We start from the raw sequence: 25,380 nt of genomic DNA on the forward strand, positions 1-25,380 counted from the left end.
CAATTTTTTTTTAAAAAAACCTGTTTCTTGTTTGAACTAGGTTTTTCAGGTTTAACCCAGTTTTTTATTAGTACGTTAGTCATTTTGGTTCTCAGCATGTTCAAATGAAAGCCATACAACATCCCACTTTCTGCCACTCATGTTGAACCAGAAAAGTTATAACACCAAAGAACTGAAGTCCAGCAAATCTGCACATATGACTGGAACTTAACCACAGAAAGGGTATTTCCCCACAGGAGGATTCTCCACAGAATGGGCGTTTCCAACAGAAGAGGGATTTATAGTACAGTCAGGGAATTCCCACAGAAAAGAAATTAACTATTTAATATTTTTAATTTCAGAGGAGTATTTAGCTAGGCATGATTTACAACTTATTTATATAGTTTAAATGATAAGATCTTGATAAGTATATAATATTTTGTTCAATGGAATCACAAGAAACATTAATGACCGAACTTTTGTTGTTATAATTCATTAAAAAAATTAAGTCATTCTATTTAAAAACACGATTTGGTTTTTAAAGTGAAAACTTCTTCAGCCGCGTTGAGCGATTTTTGGTAGGGGCAAAACTAATGGGTTCGCGTCACTGACATGCTAGTGACATGTTGCGCCAGACTGGCGACGTACGTGTATACGCATATATACACTAATACATTGTATATACTCGACTGTATCATGTGCGTGTTGGACTCTTTTTGAATGGGTAAAATTATGATTTCTCATCACCGACATGCTGTAGTAGCAGTAAGTGAAGTTAATTTGACCACGTGAATACATGACCTAGGTCAGACATCACTGGTAAGTCATAGCTAGGTAATGAATTTTTACGTAAATTTTACATACCACTTACATCTGTTGTGACTAAAAAATGATGTAAGGATAAATTATATCATGCTGACATCATACTGATATAATACCAAAATCATTTTCTTACGTACATTTGACGTAGAAATGATGTCATATTACTCATTTAAAAACAGTTTTAAGTTTTCACTTCTGTTGACAGTCCCCATGACTGGCTATTTTTTTTTATTATAAACACTGGGTTTAAATCAGCCATCTATGGATCAAAATAAACACGAGCAGACAGATTCGTTTTTATTCAAGCTCAAATTAAAATATATGAAAATGTCAAAATTTCTATTTAAAAATTTAATTTTCTTTTGCTGTGCAAAAACTTAGGAAGTGCATAAGTCCATCCCTTGATCCTAATGGCATGATCCTGAACACATTGATCCTGGGGTAGGAACATGATGCTTGCTTTCTTAATGCAGTACAGCGAAAGAACCTGAATATAACAAAAATTGTGATGTAACAATAAATTATACACAGGCAAGGACTGCTTTCTTTGTGTATTTGTGTTTGTCTATGTTCGTGCCCACCTCAAAAGTTGCAAAACTGTTGGTGGGCATGCCACAAATTTAATAAATCAAATTAATTTTTTTTTTTAAATTTCCTAACATTGTTTGTGTTGCAACGTTTTTATGTCCAGGATGTTTCGACGTGCGTGATACGTGATACGGTTAGCAGAACAGCGTTGTGGCCGGAGCAGCCGACCTTGAGCAGCAGCGGCCACTGCGAGGTGTCGAGCTGGTACGTCTGCGACGACGGCTCCAGCTTGAAGTCCCCCTCCTGCTGCACCTCGCCCAGGGACTTCTTCTTGCTGCGCCGCCTCTGCGGGGCCTCCGCGTCTGCCCGCCAACACACACGCCCTCCTCGCTACAGCCACAAGTACCTCCCGGCCCGCCAACACACACGCCCTCCTCGCTACAGCCACAAGTACCTCCCGGCCCGCCAACACACACGCCCTCCTCGCTACAGCCACAAGTACCTCCCGGCCCGCCAACACACACGCCCTCCTCGCTACAGCCACAAGTACCTCCCGGCCCGCCAACACACACGCCCTCCTCGCTACAGCCACAAGCACCTCCCGGCCCGCCAACACACACGCCCTCCTCGCTACAGCCACAAGTACCTCCCGGCCCGCCAACACACACGCCCTCCTCGCTACAGCCACAAGCACCTCCCGGCCCGCCAACACACACGCCCTCCTCGCTACAGCCACAAGTACCTCCCGGCCCGCCAACACACACGCCCTCCTCGCTACAGCCACAAGTACCTCCCGGCCCGCCAACACACACGCCCTCCTCGCTACAGCCACAAGCACCTCCCGGCCCGCCAACACACACGCCCTCCTCGCTACAGCCACAAGCACCTCCCGGCCCGCCAACACACACGCCCTCCTCGCTACAGCCACAAGTACCTCCCGGCGCGTCAGCACACACGCCCTCCTCGCTACAGCCACAAGTACCTCCCGGCCCGCCAACACACACGCCCTCCTCGCTACAGCCACAAGTACCTCCCGGCCCGCCAACACACACGCCCTCCTCGCTACAGCCACAAGTACCTCCCGGCCCGCCAACACACACGCCCTCCTCGCTACAGCCACAAGTACCTCCCGGCCCGCCAACACACACGCCCTCCTCGCTACAGCCACAAGTACCTCCCGGCCCGCCAACACACACGCCCTCCTCGCTACAGCCACAAGCACCTCCCGGCGCGTCAGCACACCCCCTCCTCGCCACAGCCACAAATTAACAGGTGTTGGTACAAAAGAAGACATGTAATTGAACACAACAGTAGAAAATTCCTGAATTATGTTTGTAGGTTATGTTTGTGATACCAAATATCAACAGTAATTTCAAAAGAACTTACTTATAAGAAAATTCTGACGTGCCAGAATTTTTTGGTTAAGTTGAATGATACTCTCAGATTTCATCATCATAAGTTCTGTATAAAATGAGGGAAGTGCAATTTAAAAAAGAAATATGTAAACGTTATGTTTCAAGTGGATATCCGATTAAATATTTATCGAATCTGATTCGATATGTATCGAAAAATCGACGCATCCATTATAAAACCTCTTCTCAAGCCCGCCGCACACAGTATAATATTCCTTATAATATTGTAAGCTAGGAGTCGTACTGGCTTTAAGTACTACTAGTTTCTTCACTCGAATTCAAACTGGATACTAGTAGCTGTACGAGCTGGGCTACTGGTTCTGCGTAATAGACTGCGTCCTATTTTCGTTGCTTGGTGTGTTCCAATAGTTAAGGAGTGGCCAATCAGAACTCACGAAAACAGCACGAGGGGTTGTTTACACTTTTAAACGCGCATGTCGTGATAAACATGAACGGAAAATAAGTGGAATACTGACCAACTCCTCGTTTTAGTAAATGCATACAAAGAATAGCCTTGTTTGTATGCAGTAAAAAATGTGAATTATCATATTAAAAATTTGTTGTGGAGAATATTCTCTTAACAAAACTAGTAAGGCAGCTAGAATCGTGTGCAGCAGAAACTTGTAGCGCGCATAGTGTTTCAGCTTGTAGCCTACACAGTACAGAAACCAGTAAGCATTCTAGTAAGCAAACTAGTAGAAAATATTGTACCGTGTGCGGTGGGCTTTAGATAGACTATTCGACCCGTGCAAAATTCCGCAACGTGTTCCAAATTATTTTGTGTTGCATTACATTCTTTAAAAACTTTGGAAGAAATGATATTTTCAAGAAGAATAGAAAAAAATAAACGGATGTTGGTACAAAAGACATGTAATTGAACACATCAGTACAAATAGTGCACATCAGTAGAAATATCCCGAATTATGAATTATGTTTGTAGGTTATGTTTTTTATACAAAATATCAACAGTAATTTCAAAAGTACTTACTTATAAGAAAATTCTGACGTGCCAGAAGTTCTGGTTAAGTTTAAGGATCCTCTCAGATTTCTTTAAGTTCTGTATATGATGAGGGAAGTGCAATTTAAAAAAGAAATATGTAAACGTAATGTTTCAAGTGGATATCTGATCAAATATTTATTGAATCTGATTCAATATGTAAAGAAAAATTGACGCATCCATTAAAGGACCTCTTCTTAGATGACTTGAAATCTCAAATTTAAGAGAAGTGGTATATTTTTAGACTGCAGGTCTATTTTTCGTCATTAGCCAGCACGATAAGCTTAAGAATGAGGGGTAAATCATGGAATTTGACAAAGGAATACGGAAGATCTCGTGGACCGACATAAAAACAGGCTAGAGAAATAATATAAGATAAATGTGTTTGAAAACAATTGCTATAGAATCACCTTAAACTACTGAACGTAAGCTATCAAACATGTAGGCCTAAGCAAACCCAAAATTAATTTTCCCCTTTTTTGTTTACAATGAAAAGCACAGGAATTCACGAAAAAGAAAAAAACCAAGTTTTGTGATTTGTTAACGTTTTATAATTTTTTGAGATGCCTTAAACATTGGCAAGGTGGTTTTATTTTTCTGTTTAATTTTGCTGTAAAATGAAAAAAATTCACAGAATTATTTCGTGATTTCCCTGAATGTTCCCTGTTTTCTATACCTGTTGCAACTCAGATACACACACCTCTCCCAGCAGTGGTCAGTGGTCGGACCACTCGCGTCTCACTGAGCAGATATCCCGGCTAGATTCACTATGGGGTCATGCCGTTATTCATTTTGTCAATGCTTCATTATCATCTAAATGACCATAATGTTGACCGGACTTTGAACTAAATTTTCATTCATTCATTCATTCATTCATTCATTCATTTCACTCACTAAAAATAACATCAGATTCAACATTCCCAGGAAGTTATTAGGAACCAGTCTTAAACCATTACATACATCTTACTTACCCCCTACCTTTCCAAAGGTAACACTACAATAATTTCAATGGAACTTTCAGGGGGTGGTAAAGAAGAGGAAAAGATATGTAGGTTCGCATCTGAGAAAAATTTTCTTGCGCCATGCACAAAACTTCACGAAAAGAATTCTAAAGTAAACTAGTACCTGCTAGTGATGGACAGAATGATTCCATTGACCGAATCAATTCAATTAAATCAAGTTCCATGCAATGATAATTTTGGACACTAATTGAAATAAATACATGAACCACAGTACATTAGTTTATTTAAAATTATACTTAAATATTTTAAAATACGTCACGAAACACCTAACTGTACACACACCTAAAACACATAAGGCGCAACCTGATTAACTTTTGACATTTAATACCAAATACTTCGCCAGTATCTGTATACAAAATTGAAAAACCGCCCAAAACGCAGCCGGCGGGAATCAAACATGACATCCAAAGTGATTAATGTACATCTCTACATGTCCTAATCCAGTCATATATATGTACATAATATACAGCTGTGTACAGTAAACAAGCCATTACTTATATTATGCTTTTAAAACATCCCAAAATACAAAATACATGTTCCCTAACCTAAACCGTTCAATATACATCCCAAACTTTTGATTTTTTGAATTTTTTCACGCTTAAAACTTTATTATGAAATACGTTGGTACAGTTTTCATGAAAATATTTACACAAATATCTTACCTGAATCCCCCATTGCTTATAAATTTTTGTAATACAAACACGTGGTCGACATTAAATCAACAGACGCGAAGAATAATTCCATAGATAGTTTTCAACATTGTTAGGTACACAATATATTTTGGTAAAACAAACAACAAACATTTCGAATACATGAAATATATATTTTTTAATTTAAAGTAAACTAGGAAAATATAACACATTAATTCTAAAAATTACAATAATTGCAGTTAATAACAGATACCATTTTTTATATAATATATTGAGAAATCAGTTATGATAGGGTTTTTTTTTGTTAATAAAATGTGAGTTATTTGAAATTTTGTGCCGAAGAAATTGTAAATCAGGGAAATAATTTTAAAACATTTGAACTCAAATTATTCAAATTTTAATTTGAATATCAAAATTGCTTAAGAAAAATAGTAGAAACTAGTATGGCATATTACTTCAAAACATTGTTTAAATGATTTTATTTTCTTAATATTCTATAAAGTGACGCCGTCCCCGTTGCCTAATCTGAATTTACGTAAATTTACACTAGTGGGTTAATTTTGAATCTCAAGGGTGGGGTTCCAGGCCTCGTGGCTGCAGGCAGGGATGCGGCGACAAAGGACTCCCCGGGCTGTTATGGCCTCCCAGGACGCCTTATTTATTTATTTATTATTACTTAACCTGCAATTGGGCTTTCACCCGGTGGCAAGAACTCCCACTCACTCCCCTCTCCCCCCCCCCCCTCCATCAGCTTTCTCCTCAGCTCCCTCCCATCCCTGACCTCCACCATTTCCTCCCCCAGCCCATTCCACTCCCTCCCCGTCCTCACCAGGAAGGTGTTCCGCCCTCTCTCTGTCCGCCTCCACACCCTCTGGAGCTTACATCTGTGGTCTCTTCGTCCTCTGTACTCCCCTCTATGTACTTTGCTTCCCAATTGCCCCCATCCCCCTTCCCCCTTCAGCACCTTGAACATCCTGACCAACCTTTCCACTCTTCTTCTCCTCTGTAACGTTTCCCACCCCAACTCCTTAATCTTTTCCGTTGGGCTATGCAGTTTCCCATCCTGCCCCTCCCTCCTTCTCCACATTCCCATCACCCACCTAGCCGCTCTGCGCTGTACCCCTTCCAGCTCCTTCACCTCAGTCACCAGGTAGGGGTCCCAGACCGCCGCCACATACTCCAACATTGGCCTGACCAATGTGGAGTATGCCTTCTCCTTTGTCCTCCTCCCAGCTCCCTGCAGGGTCCTACCAAGCAACCCCAGCGCCTGCCTTCCCCTCCTGACCACCCCCTCTATGTGCTCCGCCCATCCTAGGTCATTTTTCAGTGTCACCCCCAGGTACTTATATCCTGCTGCCTCTCTTATCTCCTGCCCCTTCCAGTAATATACATTTCGTGTGACTTTCCTCCTCTTTGTAAATCTGACAACTTTTGTCTTACCAACATTCAAGGACATTCCATTTTTCTTAATGAAACACACACGTATTTGTAGCCGTTTTATTGCGTAGCACAGTCTACACGCCACACGTTCACGTAACTGGCCGCTTCATCGTCGACCTAAGCTCTGCGCACGATGAACCTGTTATGGCTTCTGCGAGAGTACTCGGACGCGACGTGAGGTGGGTGGGCGATCGGTCCCGCAAATTACTTATGAAAACACATGACACTATAAGGACGGCAGGTCCCGCGAATTTACTTATGAAAACACATTACACTAAAAGAGCGGTAGGTCCCGCGAATTTACTTATGAAAACACATTACACTGAAAGGGCGGTAGGTCCCGCGAATTTACTTATGAAAACACGTTACCCTAAATTACGGTGATTAGTCCCGCACAGGAGGATATGCACCTGTGGCTAGTTCGCGGGGTGGCGAAGGCCACGTTAAGCTAGGAACGGACACGGTGGAATCTGGTACGATATCACACACGTGGCCGTGGCACGTCCCAGTAGATGACTCGTCCGAATGTTTATGGTCGCGTTTGGCGCAGTGCCGCCCTGCGTGGGCAAAGAGCTATGTCCCGAGGTGGGACGTTATAGCGTGAGGCGCAGGTGCCACGGAGGATCACCTAATTGCTTACGTAAAATATAAAAATCCCTGATGGGATACACGTTTTATTAATAGACCGCGCGAAGTTGCTAACGGCCGAGGTGGGCCGACCGGGGAGCTGATATAAAACGGTTTGGCTATAATTACCTATTGCAGTTACAAGATGTTGGCGCGAAAGTTGAAGGCTCCCCGTGCGTGGGCTGCCGGCCCGGGCGAGTGCTGGATGGTGACTGACTAACCTCCCTGGCCGCCGGGGCCAGGGAGGGGGGAAATTCCGCGGGAAAACTGCGGAGCGCGGGAAGATGACTTCGGCCAGTTTTGTGAATGATAACCCTTTATAAAGTGATCATTAAATGAACATTAATTATTGATGGTTTTAGATTTATTAGTTTCTGTTTATATTATCAAATGCATGAATAAACAATGCGCAGTGCCACACCCGGCCGGGCGCTTTGCACACGTAGGAGGCCGTGACTGACGTCACGCCGTTCGGGGCACTGCACTACGTTGCGCGCACGGGCGCGTTCGAGGCGCGGCACTGATCAGGTGTTGAGGACACATAACGGCCTGTGCTCTCAGAGGGAGCACTGACGGCGGCGTCAAAAGGTAATTCTATACCACTCAGAATCCCCACTATGACCTTTTGCCAAAATCAATAGGAAGGGCCAAAGTCGAGGGCAACACCCACACAATAAGTTAGTTCAAGCCCCTCTACACAAAGGGAAAAGTTACAAATAATTGGCGTCCTAATTATCAATCTACATGAAACATAATGCCATTTAACCTTCGTCATTACTTTCACATATCCAGGAAGATAATAAACAGGCGGCTGTTCTATTCGATGGCACTTCCGTAATTTTTTACATTTGCACTTCACAAGAGAAGGGATCACAGAAAACAGCAATGAGCAACAACGACCTAAGCGCGACCAGAGAAAGCCGCGATGGATCTTGTCAAGGTTTTGGGAAACAGCCATCCTATCACCCCTTGTTGTTATTTTTCTTAATAATTTTTTTCGAAACGGCTTTCCCTGCTCCGGCTGTTGGTTTCGCATAGAACAATCCAATGAAATAAAAAAAAGCTGCCGGTGCTTCTCTCTTTCGTTGCATGTTTTGTCATTCGCGAATAGTTTATGTAGGCAAGAGTAGATCTCAATCCACCTTTTATAACTTTTTCCTTAATCCGAAATATACTTATCGACGAAAACATGCGCAATATATTTCAATTTTAATGGGCGGGGAAGTTATGGTCGGGCGCCTTTCGGAAAAAGGACAGTGAAAGGGCTCTACATCGTAATGGGAAGTAACGGTGAGGATCATGGTATGATAATACAGTATTGTGCGCGACCTAGTTACGAGTTCACACTCGGAAGAGCATGTGATTCTATAAGGATCTAATTTTTGCTTACAGTACAACGGACCTAACCCTGGCTGTTGGCTTTCGTGATACTGATAGCTAAATAATTGCACGCATCGAAGCTTGACACTCGATTTATTGAAGTAAAAGAAATGTACTCCTAATGTGCCTGGCTTTTTCTACATCACTTTTCCGAATGGCGTGAAAGATTATTGAGAACAATGAATTTGCTTTGACGCCAGCATTGACCGATTTAATCTCAAATTATCTAAGCGTCTCCGATTGGTGGCGTCGGAATCACTTTTTTTTTTTTTGCCGATCACTTCACCGTAAAATAAAAGAACAACATTACCGGGTTATTACATAAAAATGGAAACAATTCGTTAAACCTTTTATCGCGTAAATGTTTCAATAATTATTATCGTGCTTTACTTAAGGATAATATTTTATTTATAAAAGGCAACAATGTCCCAAATCATATAAAGGAAAACTATCTACCCAACAGAATGGAGAATTTTTAAAATTATTTTTAATGAGTATTCTGTAATTGTACAAAATTATAACTTAAGAAATGGTTATAATTATTACTAATGTTTTACAACATTTTATTATTTTTAAGTAAATTGTTTTTGTACAGTTTGACCTTTATGTAGTAAAATTTCATTTTCATCTGTAGGTAAAATTGTTCGTTCCCGCCATAGTAATTTTTGGAACCTGTACAATGGTAGTTGAATGTGAATTGTGAATTTCGTGCTCGACAGTGCTTGCATGGAAATTTTATACACTTCATAAATTTTTGAGTCGAATTAGATTTTTAGTTGATTTGGTTTGTTCGAGGGGACTTATAATGGCACAGAAAACTTTGTTCAGTTTCTTTTCAAAATCACCTTCTGTCAACAAAAGTTCTAACCCTAAAGAAGGCGATGGCTCTCCAGGTATTCGGAAAAGGGAAAGGAGTCCAGGAAAATCGGACGAAGATAGGAAAACGCCAAAGAAAATTAACAATGGTATTCGTACATATCCTATTTCTAGTTTGTATTCCACCTGGGTGATGGTGGGGGTGATTTTATATTACTCGCCTTTATGCGCCCACTCAGTATCAAGGCGTAGTTGAAAATAATTCTCTGATATTGCTCAGTCTCATTCTCAACTGCTAAATAACGTTCAAGATTTTTTTTTTTTTTCACAGAGAGTGTTTTTGTTTGCTTACCCTAAACAGCTTTTATTGCTTTCTGTTTTTATTAGCAGGGTTCAAAATTGTCACTAAGGCTTGTTCAAGTTGGATGAGTTTTTCTAGCGGAGTTCGACTATCATTGCATTAAAAGAGATGTGCTCAAGTGCAGGACTGTCCTCAGGAAACGGCTGTGAGCTTGGCCAATGTATTTGAGTGTTACATTAGGTGTCGCTAAGGCAGTGTTGATTAACTACGCAACCGCACAACACGCAACCAATGTAATAAAATCACAGTTGTTTATAAAGCATGCACGCTGCAAGATGTCATCAACACTAAAACTTAAATTTTTAAAACAGTAGAAAACAAAAGTTTATCCCAGGCTTTTTTAGATTGCGCCTATTTATCGTGATTAAAAAAAAGGAGTCAATTTGATTTATGACCTTTATGTTTGGTTACTTTGTGAAATTTTAACAAGTGTAAACTTGATGTGTGTATAAAAAATATCATTGCAGGCTTCTAAGCACGTAATGTCTTCATCTTTTTTTAAAATAATTTCATCAAATCACTTTAAGTATGGCAGTCGCAAACACAATACGAAACGCACCTTGCAGAGTTTATAAGCCAGGCCTGACACACAGCACATTTGCCATTTTCAAGGTCGCCGAGGTCTAAGTACAGAGGTAGTAAATGGTGGTTGGTTGGGGGGGGGGGGGGGGGGGGGTTGAGTTGTAGTTCGCCCGTTCTAAATTTGGGGTTACCATGCCCTCCGAAATTACTCCGGTAAAAACGCTGAAGTGATTCCTTGCTGTGCACCGTTGTCAATTCTTTCCCCAGCATTGCTGTTCGGAGTTCTGTTTGCCTAGTCTTCGTGTAAGTCACGATAAACTGTGGCAGTGCACAAGAAAACGATTCAAAGTTGAGGAATAGGCACAGAAGAGAAAGAATGTAAGAAAAGACACACCTATATTTCAAAGGAACTATATATGATGGCTCATGATAGTTTAGTTGGAGGGAAAAATGTAGGTAAATGAAATACATCCACATATTCCGAAATGAGTCGAAAACCTAATACCACAAACAAAAACACTTTATGTGTTTAAATTGGTAGAATATTCATATATCTGTAGCATGTCACAAAAGTTTATTTATTAAGTTAAATATTCATACAATTTAAGTGTCAGGCAAACAGTACTGGAGTGTAGACTTACTGTCCAAATGAATTTTTATATTTATTGATTCTAACACCAATATTCGACCAAATGGAAGTAGATTATCCTTTGTTCTTTAGTTAATGAGTTGTCTGTTTGAGAAGCACCTTTCTTGTAAATGTCAAGTCATCTTGTACAGTTTTTTTTGCGGAATAAGAAGTCCCTAATAGTGGTAAATATGTAGTTGGGCGGTATTTGCGAAAAAAAATGTTACAAATCCGAAAATACCTTTATTGTATGCTCTTCAACTTCCTCTTTTCATTAAAAGCGGCGGAGGTAAGAAATTCCAAATACTTTAGGAGATATCAAATTTTAAAATTTCATCATATGTAGTTGAGCGGTATTTGCTAAAAAAAAATGTTAAAAATCCGATAATACCTTTATTATATGCTCTTCAACTTCCTATTTTCATTAAAAGCGGCGGAGATAAGAAATTCCAAATACTTTAGGAGATATCAAATTTTTAAATTTCATCACAATACCAGTGCATTGATGTGGCGAATATCATTGTTTCTTGTTTACGTACGAGTATCTACTTTTTTTATTGGATAATGATGTCACGTGATTGTTCGTGATAGGCCAGAATTCAAACGAACCAATACGTGATTATTTAGTTCATTTATTGTTTAAAACGGTTTTTAATTACCGCCTCCAACTTAGGTGAGTTTTTAACGTTTCTAATTTTAAAGTCTTATTTGTTATTTTGATATTGTTGCGCAAGTAATAAGTAACAAAAAAAAAATACGTGAGTTGTTACTGTGCATGCTTTGTTACGGGTTTGTTAGGTAAGGTCAGTTACATTATAAATAATTTAAAACTAAAGAATGATCAAAATTAATTCACATTATATTTAATGTCGGCTTAGTTTGAAAGTATTAATAATGTAACTGACCTGACCTAATCAACCATTTTATTAATTACGCATTGACGATTCACGTATTCACGAACACACTGCAAAATAACAAAAATGGCGGCGCTCAAATGGTTCCACAGGTCTTGTATTGCAAAATTAAAAAATTCTATATCTCCTAAAGTATTTGGAATTTCTTATTTCCGCCACTTTTAATGAAAAGAGGAAGTTGAAGAGCATATAATAAAGGTATTTTCAGATTTTTAAAATTTTTTTTCGCAAATACCGCTCAAGTCCCGGTCAGATGTGCAGATTTGCTGGACTTCAGTTCTTTGGTGTTGTAACTATTCTGGTTCAACATGAGTGGCAGACAGTGGGATGTTGTATGGCCTTCATTTGAACATGCTGAGAAACAAAATAACAAACGTAATAAAAAAACTTGGTTTAAACAAATAAAAACAAAGTTGTTTGGTTTTTTTCCAACCTGATCTTGACACAATGTTGCATTCGAATACGTGCATGTTTTTATATACTATATATAATAAATATAAACCTGGTTTGTTGGTGTGTGCTGCTATAACCTCGCAACCAAGATAGAGAAACCACGCTTACATTTATTATATACTAGCTGTCCGACCCGGCTTCGCACGGCTATACTAATGGAAAAAAATTAAGCCACATCTCCCATTTACAGTAATGGTAAATAAAAAAAAATTCAGTGAAAATTTATTACAATGCTGTATAATGTACCGGAGAGAAAATGAATAGCACCGATGGTTTCCCGACTCGTGCACGCAACGTACAACTGATGTACCCGTACTTCGCTACGGCAGTCTACAGGCAGATCACTCTTGCGCCGCTCATTATACATGCCCCTCCTTGTGGGTACGCCACTGCCGCGCGATGCCCGTTGCCATGGAGACGCAGAAGGCATGAACAATGCAAAATCCTGTTCTCATGCAGACAAAGTACCCACTGTTGCCTGGTTTTAACCACCCATGGGATCTAATTTTCGGAAAATGTCATCCTGCGTAACATAAGGAACATTACTGTGAAGTTTCAAGTCTGTAAAATATATATACTTGAAAAAAAGGGCAATAAAAAACAAATTAAACACAGAGAGAGGAAAAAAAACAATAGTTTAGGTTTGCGATTTAAAGTGATAAAAAGTATTTAAATACTAATTGAACTCTTATGAGGGTACTGATTGCTTCGTTGTTAATATCACACGGGTGTTTTTTACTTGTATGGGAAAATTAAGAATGATAGGCATCTAGTGCGTGGCAACAATGTTAATAGGCAATAGGATATAAACTTCTAGCGCCTGCGGCATTGTCAACACACACTTCGTACGTGTACTGCATGTATCTAACCCCCTCCAACGCATTTGATTCTAAATTGGACTTTTAGTAAGGATCCCTAATGTTATTGATAATATAATATAGCCTATAGCCTTCCTCGATAAATGTACTATCCAACACTGAAAGAATTTTTCAAATCGGACCAGTGGTTCCTGAGATTAGCGTGTTTAAACAAACAAACTCTTCAGCTTTATAATATTAGTATAGATATATATATAGAGAGAGAGAGAGTGAGAGAGAAGAGATATAGAGATAGGGACATGTGGAGATACTTATAGAGGGAGATATATAGGGTGATAGAGATTCTTTGTTTATGTGAACCTACTTAAAAAAAAAAAAGCTTTGAAACACATTATCTGATCACTAAATAAATACCCCAAAAATTACGAGATAGAGAGATAGAGATTTATAGAGGGAGGTAGAGAGAGATGCTTTGTATATGTGTACCTACTTCAAACAAATTTAAAAAAAAAGGGGGGGGGGGGGGCATTGCAACACATTAGTTATTATCATGAAAGATTTGTGCGATGGGAGTGCATGACTTGATGTAAGTTTTTGGTCATACGTCATTGCTTAGCACATGTATGTCTGTAGAAGAAAACTACCAAAAAACACAAATGACAAAAAACACAAATTAAGCAAAAATTGCTGTTAGGATTTAACACCACACAATACTCCACAACAGGAATATGGTCAACAAAGAAAAACAAAGAAAAATGGACTAACAGAACGAAAAAAAAAAACCATAAATGATGACAGCACGAAAATACCGAAAACCAAAAAATTCATTACAACAGTTGAAACGAGACAAAAAAAAAAGCAAAACGAAAAGACCAAACAAACACAATTAAATCCTGAAGACAGCAATTTTTTGCTTGATATGTGTTTTTTGTCATTTTTTTTTGTTTTCTTCTACAGACATACATGTGATAAGCAATGGCTAGAGACCCGGAAATTTCGCGGATACATTTAGTCGCAAGCTAGAATGCAAACCTCCACACTGTCGCACTGTGTACATGATTGGCACGCAGTTGTTTGAACACGCCCATCTACGACCGTGAGCCAACAATGTCAGAGAAGTAAGCGAATCAGGTAGGGCCAAACAACAAGGATAAAAATGTTCTCGCTAAGAAATCAACCAATGGGAAAGTAAACGTGGGTCGAGCACACCTATAACTTTGAATTCTATCCTGAGGCCAGAAGAATCCGCGAAATTTCCGGGTCTCTAGCAATGGCGTATGTCCAAAAACTTACATCAAGGAACACATTAGTTAATTACGAAAAAAATCCCCCAAAAAAGTTTGTGTGTTATGGAGAGATGGATAAAGATTATAGATATATAGAGAGAGATGTAGATATAGATATAGAGATAGGGACATGTAGAGAGACTTATATAGAGTGATGGAGATTCTTTGTATATGTGTACCCACTTCAAAAAAAATCACCAAAAAAAAAAGGGAATTGAAACACATTGGCCGATCACCAAATAAATACCCCAAAAAAATCGAGAGAGAGAGATTTATAGAGGGAGGTAGAGAGAGATGCTTTGTATATGTGTACCTAATTCAAACAAATTATATAAAAAAAAGGCATTGCAACATATTAGTTATTATCTTTGAAAGATTTGTGCAATGGAAGTGCATGACTTGATGTAAATTTTTGGACATACGCCATTGCTTAGCACATAAATGTCTGTAGAAGAAAACTACAAAAAAACACAAATGACAAAAAACACAACTTAAGCAAAAAAATTGCTGTTGTCAGGATTTAACGCCACACAATACTCCACAACAGGAATATGGTCAACAAACAAAGTAAAAACAAAGAAAAAATGGACTAAGAACGAAAAAAAAAAACCACAAATGATGACCGCACAAAAATACCGAACCCAAAAAATTCAGCACAACAGTTGAAACGAGACAAAATAAAAAGCAAAACGGAAAGACGAAACAAACACAATTAAATCCTGACAACAGCAATTTTTTTTGCTTGATTTGTGTTTTTTTGTCATTTGTGTTTTTTTTTTTTTTGTAGTTTTCTTCTACAGACGTACATGTGCTAAGGAATGGCTTATGTCCAAAAACTTACGTCAAGGAACGCATTAGTTAATTAAGAAAAAAATTCCCCAAAAAAATAATTTTCCTGAAAACTGAACATCTAGGTATGTCTGGTTGTCTAGTAGTCTGGTAGTCTGGTAGTCTGTGGCAACCAAGATAGAGAAACGACACTTACATTTATTTTATATATATATATATATATATATATATATATATATATATATATATATATACATACATACATATATATATATATAGATAAAATACATAAAAATATATATATATATAGAGAGAGAGAGAGAAGATAGTGAGATGTATAGAGATATAGAAAGATTGTGTGTTATGGAGAGATGGATAAAGATTATAGATGTATAGAGAGAGGTGTGGATAGAGATATAGTGATAGGAACATGTAGAGAGACTTACAGAGGAAGATATATATAGGATGATAGAGATAATTTGTTTATGTGTAACCACTTCGAAAGAAATCACAAAAAAAAAGGCAATCAATTGAAACACATTGGCTGTTCACCAAATAAATACCCCAAAAAAATACGAGATAGAGAGATGGATGCTTTGTATGTGTGTACGTACTTCAGACAAATTTAAAAAAAAAAGGCATTGCAACACATTAGTTAATCACGAAAAAAAATTCCCGAAAAAATAATTTTCCGGGTAAACTGAACACCTGTGTGTCTGGTTGCCTGGTGGTCTAGACGGTGGCATGTCCTGGTGTCTGCAGGGCCGCGAGTGAACGACGTGGTGTGGGCCAGGCTGGACGGCCACCCCTGGTGGCCGGGCCTCGTCACCAACGACCCCAAGGGCGGCCCCTTCGTGCGGGCGGGCGAGGTGCACGTGCAGTTCTTCGACCGGCCGCCCTCCAGGGCCTGGGTCCGCAGGCGGTGAGTCCGCGGCACTCCGCTCCTCCCGGCGGGGCGACACCCAGCCACGCCCCGTTGTGGCCCCCGGGCCTCATTTATACCTTTTTTTTATATATATTTTTTTGCCCTTATTGAAACTACGGATTTATTTCCATTTTAAAGCACCCTTTTAATCGGAAGGCAGGTTTCACCATTTGAATTTTAACACCATATATATCCACTGTAACTATTTCACGCTAATGTTTCATGTTTGTGTTGGATGTGTGTTCCGGAGATAATTGTAGGATAATGGAGTATCATCTGTAATAATTAGAGACCGGGAAAAAAATTCGCGGGTTCAGTGACCTCCAGGACAGACTCCCAATATCCTCTACACGCACTCGGGCGAATGCCGACTGTTCGTTGGCCGCTGACTTGCGAGTCGTCTCGACTGGGTGGTCTGTGATGATTCGACGCTTCTACGAGTGATGGGGTGTCTCTCAAATTGGCCCCTCAGTCCTCCAGATTAAACAGTGGACCAATGACAAGAAGCAGCACTAAGGTATAATTATTTGGATTTCAGCATGAACACGGAATGAACCCGAGAATTTTCCAGGTCTCAAGTAATGATTGAACTGACGGACATTGATAGTGGTGAAGGCAGTGAAGTAAAGGTGGGTCTGTAAGGAGTCCTGCACGAGAGGGCGGGAACAGGAGGGTGGACAGCTCCCCAGAGGCGCGTGTGCCGGACTAGGGGGGCCGTGTGCGCAGGGCGGTGGAGGCGTTCCGGAGCGGCGACGACAAGCCGTGCCCCAAGAAGGACGCGGAGAAGTGGCGGGCGTCGTGCCGCGAGGCGGTCTCCGCGCTGCGACTGCCGCTCGCAGACAGGAACGAGCTGGTGGTCGACTTCGCTCGCATCGAGCGGGAGGAGCCAGCCGGCACGGCCGTCTCGGCGGACGAAGGCGAGGGTGAGGTCATTAGTCAGCTTCACCTTACAGACATGTACTTTAGGTTCACACCTCTTAAATTCATCAATACTCCCCCAGGCATATAATCCCGTTAGTTCACCTTACAGACAGTTGAGGTTTGTGCCACGCGCCGCCTGTTTGGTAACACGATACAATTTCAATTGAGTCTTAATCCGTGACGGTCAAGACCACGGCTGTTGTGTATATACTTAAAAACTGTGCCAGATCACTGACAAAATTACCAAGCAGCTTACCGCGGCGCCATCTTGAAGTCCACTGCTCTACCAACGGACAGTGTTGCCAGATGACTACTTGCAGGAGTAGTATCCATCCGCCGAATCCCACGTGTATTATTTTGTATTATTTAACCGAATAACGGCCATCCGAGAAAACCCAAAAACACCTCAAAGCACTTCAATACAACTTATAACACCAAAATCCAAGTTAATACACCATTTACAACCAAAATGTAACTAAAAACATTAAATCAACTAGCTGTTCCACAAATATTTTCTCAATTATCAAAAAAATTGTACTTATCTTTTATTATGGTATTGTATGTTATTTATTTAGCATGAATTTGGTCCAGAATGGATTGGAATAAAATTAATATTATATTTTTGGATCTTCCATGGTTTATTTCAGTAACTGGTTTTTACTTTAATGATGGTGCATGTTCCAAGCTCACAAAAATTTGCAGATTTATTTTTATTTTTCTAGACTTGCTTATTAATAATGATTATACTGTTTAAGTGTATCAGGTGTTGATCGAAATGAGAGTATTTTGGCGAAAAAATTTTAGAAATATTTTAGTTCCATATTATTTTTTTTTTTTAATGAGCAAAGACAATATATAAAAATACAAACAATAACACAGAAATCTCCTGTTTTAAAAATTGTCCTAAAAATAAATCCATAAACTCTAGTTTTTACATATTACCTAGTTATTTAGCTGGATTATTCAATGCCAGTATAGTTTTAATGAGAATACAAAAAAAAATATGTGCGTGAAGTCTACGCACGACGGAAGCGAAACTTTTTGCTTTATACCTATATTATTGGGTATGTGAAACATAATTCTCTTTGTCTGAGGTTGCAATTTAAAAAAAATATATTAAAGTATGTGAGTGCTAAATGATGCTATTGCACAAGTATGCAAGTATGAATGCATGAAGTACAAGTAAATAAATTGTTGAATATCATTTTGGGACTAAAAAATCCTAAATTTAAAATTCACTTGCCACATTGTATACATAACAAATCTTGGGCATAGATTTCCTAAGTAGTGGCTAACGATATTGCTGAATCGCAAATAATATTGTTATCAATATAGATGAGTTATATTTCAGTTCTAATATGAACTTAAAGAAAAGCATAAAATTAACGTTTTGTATTATTTGAAAGATTATTTAACCCGTTAACGTAATTCCTGACTCTGAAGTTTTCTAATTAAATGTCTGCCATGATTTGCCACTAGCGCATCCTAGTAGGCATGAGGAGAAATAGCCCTGAAAGCTTCTGGCTCAACCCTCCAGCGCTGCTGCTGACGTACAGGATGGCTTAAAATAAAAAAAATTGATTGAACACTGAACACAATCACTTGCGTCGTCGGAGATTAATACGCAATGAAGGAAGTGAATACCGTATATACTCGTGTATAGCGCGCCCTTTTTTCCCCTCAAGTAAAGGAAAAAAATAAGGATGCGGGCTATACACGGAAAAAAAAAAAAAAAAAAAGTGAGTAGATGAGGCGGGGAGGAGTGGAAGTCGTTAACTGCCGTTGACGGGTGACGTTTCTGGCCAGCCCCCCACACATACGCACAAGCAACAAGGCCTCTCTTTCACACACACACACACACACACACGTGCGCGCGCAAGCTCGCAGGTCTCTTGTTTATTTTTAGACCTCCCCCTCTACAGCTAGTAAAATAAAAGAGAGAGAGAGAGAGAGAGAGAGAGAGAGAGAGAGAGAGAGAGAGAGAGAGAGAGAGAGAGAGAATGTTGACACCAGTCCCCCTCCCACTTCCTTCGCTTCGTCGCAGCTGCTACCGGTGAGTCATCTACTCCGTGTCACATTCCTGCCTGCCTCCCTTCCTCCCGCCCACGTACCAGTTGTGACGATACAGCGCTTCATTATCTTCCGTCTACACAGCAGAGTTTAAGTATTTTCCTGACGCATCACCACACATCAATTTAAATTATCATTTGTTTCATACGTAATTACTTAACAGGTACCACAAAATGTTAGTACAATTTATTTACGGGAAAAAAAAAAATTTTCTTTGGAATTTGTTGCAAAAATCGTGGTGCGCGCTATACACGAGGGCGCGCTATACACGAGTAAATACGGTAACTATTAAGGAAAGAGCAAAATGTTTGTTGATTTTTCAGATTATTAATTCGTTGCATTCAGTGGCGGATCCAGAGGTTTACCTGGGAGTATTTCAGAATAGCCAGAGAAAAAAATGACTTAAAATTACTAAATTTGTATTTAATCTACTCACACTACACATAACATCCAACCACCAGATTTTATGATCCTACAAGAAATTCATTAATTATATTAAATATATTTTATTGGTTTCAGAAACAATCATTTTTGTCGGCAATATTAATGTAGCAGACATCTGATTTTTCGGGAGGGGGGGGGGGGGGGCACTTGCCCCTGGTGGCCCCCCCTTGGATCCACCACTGGTTGCATTGTAGTTAATGCTGCACAAGTCATTGCAGAGCAAGGAAATAAAATTGACCTAATGAAAACAGCGCTACTTCTAATATATTACGGCCTGACTTCGAATCATGCCGTAATTTATCGGCATCGTTACTTCGAAACGATGATTGAACTGTGTTGTTTCGTGGGGCGGGTGTACGTGCTCTTATATGTAACGTGAAATAAAAATTCACCCAATAAAAACAGCGCTACTTCTAATATACTATGGCCTGACTTCAAATCATGCCGTAATTTATCGGCATCGTTACTTCGAAACAACGATGGTTGAACTGTGTTGCTTCGTGGGGTGGGTGTAACGGGACATGTAAAGCAGACTGGACGAGTGTTCCGCAGCGGAAGCGCCTCTCGTTGCAGGAGACGTCGACAAGGAGAACGTGAGCGCCGACCCAGAGACGCCCGTCTCCAAGAAGCGCAAGGTTCTCGCCTACGACAGCGAGGACTCCGGGGACGAGTACAAACCGAGTGAGCGACGATCGGCTTGTGCATCTTTATGCGTAGCAGTGTGACATGTTTCGAGTTGGTCCATTTTTGCATTAAAGTGTGCTCGACTTGGAGTTTTCAAGTCTTGCCCCCCTCTTTAGTCATAAGCAGGGAGAAGGCTCGAGCACTCACTGAGTTTGAGGTTGAAGCAGACGTGCGGAATACGGCTGTCTAACAGTTCGACAAAGCTACTCTAGAAAGTAAATCAAATATTATTTTGCGATTTAAAATGTTCATTGCCGACTGTAAACGTTACGTTTTTCACGATTTTTAGGCCTACTAGCTAATCTTATTTACACTTAAAGTACCCACAGTATTTTCTGGTTGTTCATGGTTGTTACGTGACGTAAATAGCGGGATGGATTCGATTTTTGAGACGTAATTCGCGTGAAAGTATTGTATTGGACTAAATGGGAACTAAACGGGACCTGAAGAATATAGTGCAAATAACGGGAAAACGTAAATAACGGTAACGTAAATAAGGGGTTTCGCTGTAATTTAGAGAGGGCAGATGAAAAATTAATCAAACTACGAAAGGGCACTTGTTTCTTGCCCTGAGCAAGTAAGAGCGCGAGAGACGAGGCGCACACGACCTTCGGAAGATTAGATGGTCATGGAAAAAGATTAAAAGAAAATTAGTGGAGTATTTTTTAACCTTGACAAGTCTGAAGTATACTAGGTTTCTATTAGTGTTCACCAATATGTCGTACATTTGATTGGCAATCAAAAAAATAAAATTAGGGTATTTATTGAGTTTGGAATATTAGTATGTGAAAAAAAAAATTAAGGAGTTGAATGTTTTATCACCTAATTAACATTTTTCATTTGTTGTACGTCTATTTTTGACCCTTGGCACCTAGATTCAGTTTTGAGGGGTATATTTGAGGTATTCTTGAAATTTTAATTTGAGATTTGGATTTGAGAAATTTGAGATTTGGTCCATCATTACTTTAAACCAATCATATCAATCAATCTTACTGGTTAAAGTTATTTTATTATAATTTGGTTGGTGCTAACCATATTTAATTTATTTAGTGTAATATGAGATGCTACTATTTCAAGTGGGTTGTTAACAGAAAAAGAAGAAATGGAGGTGGATTCGGATTCGGCGAGTTCCGGGGTGCCGTCAGAAACCTTGTCCGATCCGGAAATGTCCGATGTTGAAGAATCTCCAGTTAAGGTAGTAAAAAAATAAGGTCAGCATGGAATATTATTTTAGGAATGGTATTATTCCTCTAGCAGACCGTAGAGCCTATTTGGACTATCTTTTTGTTCATAATATTTATAACTATAAAATTAAATGTAGCTATATTCTTGATAACACCGGATTGCGAATCCCCCAATTCAATTCTCGCCTCTTTTCTAGTTTATGTACTATTTATAACAAGAATGATCTTATTTTATAGACTCATTACAAACTACAATAGACACAACACCAAGTAAAATTCTCGTTATTACTGATATTTTATATATCTTATATAATTGTACTTCAAATTAATCTAACAATTTTCTATGTATATTAATTTATCCATGTTACTCTCATGAAACCTTTTTGTAGGCTTAAGTAATTACTTGAATTTAAGTATTCATATGGATATTTGTATGTTGTGTTGTGTTGTGTTGTCTTGTATTTTTGTCCTACTATTTGTTCTGTTCTAGTATTAATAATGTTACTGTATTTGCATTGTACTTGTCCTAAATGTTGTGCCCACCGTTGGAGCCTTGTGCTGTTGGTGTGGCATGTTACAAATAAAATAAAATAAATGGAAAAAATAAATAAATTGAAATGAGTACAACGGTAAACATAAATAAGCCTAGTTAACTGGTTGCGGTTGTTAAATTTTTTTTTAATGTCCGTGATGTGCAGGAGAAGAGGTCGAAGGCCAGCGCCGGGTGCGCGCCCGCGCGGAAGAGCGCGGGCGGGGCGGGCGGCATCTCTCCCTCGGCCGCGCGCGTCAGCCAGGGCACCAAGGCCAAGCTGGCCCTCTTCCCCTCGACCGAGGCGAGTCTGCTGCCTGGGGCTCACGCGCGGGGTTCCCGCGGACAAGGACAGCTCGGGGGGGAATCGTAAGGGGGGGAGGGGGAAAAAAAATGTGTTAAACACTTGAACGAAATACTGAATTTTACGTTATCTTGGTTACAAAAACAGTAACATGACTGTCTGAGTGATTGCTTCCCCTTTTATTTGTTGACCCAGCCCTCTTAACCGTTAGGCCCTACCGGCCTGGATACGGGTACGCCGTATGCGCGAAACAGGAGAGGTGTCAGAGATCCGGCTATGATCAAGGGCTGGGGCTACCCATCCCAGCTTAGTCACCACCTTCAACCTCCCGCCTCACTCAGCTGACCAGACAGTTGGCTGCGTCCTGAGCCCATAGACGTTATCAGCACTGCTGGCGTCCACATCACGCTGGGACCCCTCAAATCACCCAGTGAACCCGTGGTCCGGTGGAGGTCCTATCCAACCTCTGCCAGCTGTCCAGGCTAGCACCGGAGCTGTGTCGTCGCTCACCACGTCGACTCCGCATCGGGCTAGGGAACCCTCGGAGCCTGCTCCAAGCGATCGGAGCGCCACCATTAAGTACGAGTCCTACTCAATCACAATCCAGGGCCTTGGAGAAAACCTCAAGCGGGACACCGTTCAATTTTACATTATCTTTGTCACAAAAAAAGTAAAAGTAATTTTTCATACTATGTACTGTGTTTACCCCGCTTTTGGATCACAAATTATGCCTATTTTTAGATATGCCATATTGTTTGTTTCAATTTGATTACATAAATATTGGATATTTGTGAATGTTTGTTTTTAATGTCAGTTGGAATTATCAAAACATGATTCGCAGAAGCCTAGAAGTACGGTTGATGGGACAGTTCCTCGGGCAAGTGTTGTGAAGTGCGCTGGGCGTTGCGTTGCAGGCGCAGGGAGGCGGGCAGGCGTCGGAGACGAGGGGGCAGGCCCCCGGCGAGGACAGCTGGGCGCACCTCAAGCTGGACTTCCTGAAGCCGGACAGGATCCGGGACGCCAGGCGACGCCCGCCCTCCCACCCGGAGTACGACCCCAAGACTCTGTACGTGCCGGAGGACTTCATGCGCAACCAGACCCCGGTGAGGGATCCGACTGCGTTCCACGGTTTCATTTTTATGTTGATTTCTGTTTTTGAAACACGAGAGTTTTTCAAATTTGGTTTTTTTTTTTTTTTGAAGTGAAAACTCTTTGTTGATAAGGCTATAAGCGTTAACGAAAATTCTGATCGCACGAGGGGAACAGTTAGGTGTGTGTTGGGGGAACCGGTAGAGGAGGGGAGTGCGTCAGCGGCGACGCCACTCCAACGCGTGCGCTAGCGTTCGAATGGGAAGACATCAAAAGGGATGGGGGAGATAGATACGTTGCGTAGCATGCCATATGCTGGTTGTAATGTTTAGAAGGAGCGACGGTAGGGGAGAGGCCGAATTGATGCAGCAGTGATGCTAAGGACTTCTCTTAACACTGCTTCTATTTGTCTACTCCTCAGTTTTCGTAACGGCTAACAATTGACGCTACTATATTTATTTTATTTAATTAAAAGTATCTACAATTGGCGTAGAAAAGAGTTATTGATTTGTGCAGTAAAATTTATAATTATACAGTAGAACCCCTATCATACACTTTTCAACGGAGGGCACAAAAAATAGTGTATGATGCGGGAAAGTGTATGAAAAGGGAATGGCAATAACAACATTTTTTTCCAATCTAGCATACCAGCACAATGTCTGATTAAACTTAAATACATAAACTGTAAATAATTGCATTATATTAATGAAAGATATGAATTCATCATTATATATACATATAATAAAACCACCGGAAATGTAAAATGCAGACCATAACCAAGTAAAGCAGTCCTTTCTTGGAGGGGGGGAAAAGTCACCAAGCCTAAATTAGAAATTCAAAAAATTAGGCTATTGTAAAAAGAAAATCAGAAATTTTTGCTTGTTTGTTTCATTTTACAAACAACTTTATGCAACAGAACAATTTTCAATAAAATGTTAACTTGAGAAACGTACAATACAAAACAATCCGATCGTAAGAAAACAATAACAAACGGCTATATTCAGTTCAAAGATTATATTGAAAATTTAAATAACACAGGCCAACAAAAAAAATTATTTTTGTAAAAACGTTTTATTCAAAGACATTGTAACATTATGTATTTTTGGATGCTGAAACCGTATTTCGTATTAGTTTTTTTGTATCTCAGAATATGATATGGAGTATATTTTAAAATGGGGGTAATTGGATACATAAAAATTGGTTGTCTGTGAAGTCGGTTTACGGACAATAGTTTGTGACGTCATAACAAAACATTGATGAAATGATTGCATACTTTTATGAATAATATTGAATCATTTTAATTTTAATAATAAAAGATTAAATACTTGAAATTATATTAGTAATCATATTTTTAAAATGCAAGAATAATTAACGTTTATTGCCGAAATTGTTGTTGTAAAAATAAAAAATAAAAACATGTAACTTAAACTATACTTTTATTTAAATTAGGCTAGAATTTATATTTACCATAAAATTTACCACTTTAATGCAAATATTTTACGTGCTCATTTTTTGTATTTCTTTTCCCTTTGCAATTAGTACGTGGTTAGTTTATACAATTAATACTTTGTAATACACTATCCAATATAGTATTTCGGACAATGTTTGTTCACCAACAATATGGCGCACATTATTCCAAACAAACCACCAATGATTTCACAATTTTAATCGGATTGCACTGGAACGACATGACACTTTTTACTACCATTAGATAACAACAACAAAACAACTGACTGTAGAAAACATGTTACTTCCGAGCGCCAGGTGGACCACCTGTTAAAACCGA

General features: G+C 39.7%; 2 protein-coding genes across 3 annotated transcripts in view; one reads left to right on the forward strand and one right to left on the reverse strand.

Annotated features, from left to right (window-relative positions):
* LOC134540738 (H/ACA ribonucleoprotein complex subunit 4) overlaps window positions 1-5,531 on the reverse strand; it is a 49,349-nt gene extending 43,818 nt beyond the window's left edge. The window contains exons 1-2 of the mRNA XM_063383635.1: window positions 5,423-5,531; window positions 1,558-1,691 (exon numbers count right to left, since the gene is read on the reverse strand). Of these exons, the coding sequence (XP_063239705.1) occupies window positions 1,558-1,691; window positions 5,423-5,435 (147 nt within the window). The 5' untranslated portion in view covers window positions 5,436-5,531. The remainder of the gene's footprint in view (window positions 1-1,557; window positions 1,692-5,422) is intronic.
* Window positions 5,532-9,505: 3,974 nt separating this feature from the next.
* The window catches only part of LOC134540737 (DNA mismatch repair protein Msh6), a 59,918-nt gene continuing 44,043 nt past the window's right edge, over window positions 9,506-25,380 (forward strand). For both annotated transcript variants that reach the window (XR_010076495.1, XM_063383634.1), the window contains exons 1-7: window positions 9,506-9,822; window positions 16,207-16,366; window positions 17,096-17,292; window positions 20,378-20,485; window positions 21,580-21,683; window positions 22,371-22,505; window positions 23,420-23,608. Coding sequence is in view for 1 of the 2 variants with exons in the window: in XM_063383634.1 (XP_063239704.1) it covers window positions 9,663-9,822; window positions 16,207-16,366; window positions 17,096-17,292; window positions 20,378-20,485; window positions 21,580-21,683; window positions 22,371-22,505; window positions 23,420-23,608 (1,053 nt within the window). In the remaining variant the exon portion in view is untranslated. The remainder of the gene's footprint in view (window positions 9,823-16,206; window positions 16,367-17,095; window positions 17,293-20,377; window positions 20,486-21,579; window positions 21,684-22,370; window positions 22,506-23,419; window positions 23,609-25,380) is intronic.

Source organism: Bacillus rossius, chromosome 17 (genome assembly GCF_032445375.1).
Source record: "Bacillus rossius redtenbacheri isolate Brsri chromosome 17, Brsri_v3, whole genome shotgun sequence".
NCBI classification, from domain to species: domain Eukaryota; kingdom Metazoa; phylum Arthropoda; class Insecta; order Phasmatodea; family Bacillidae; genus Bacillus; species Bacillus rossius.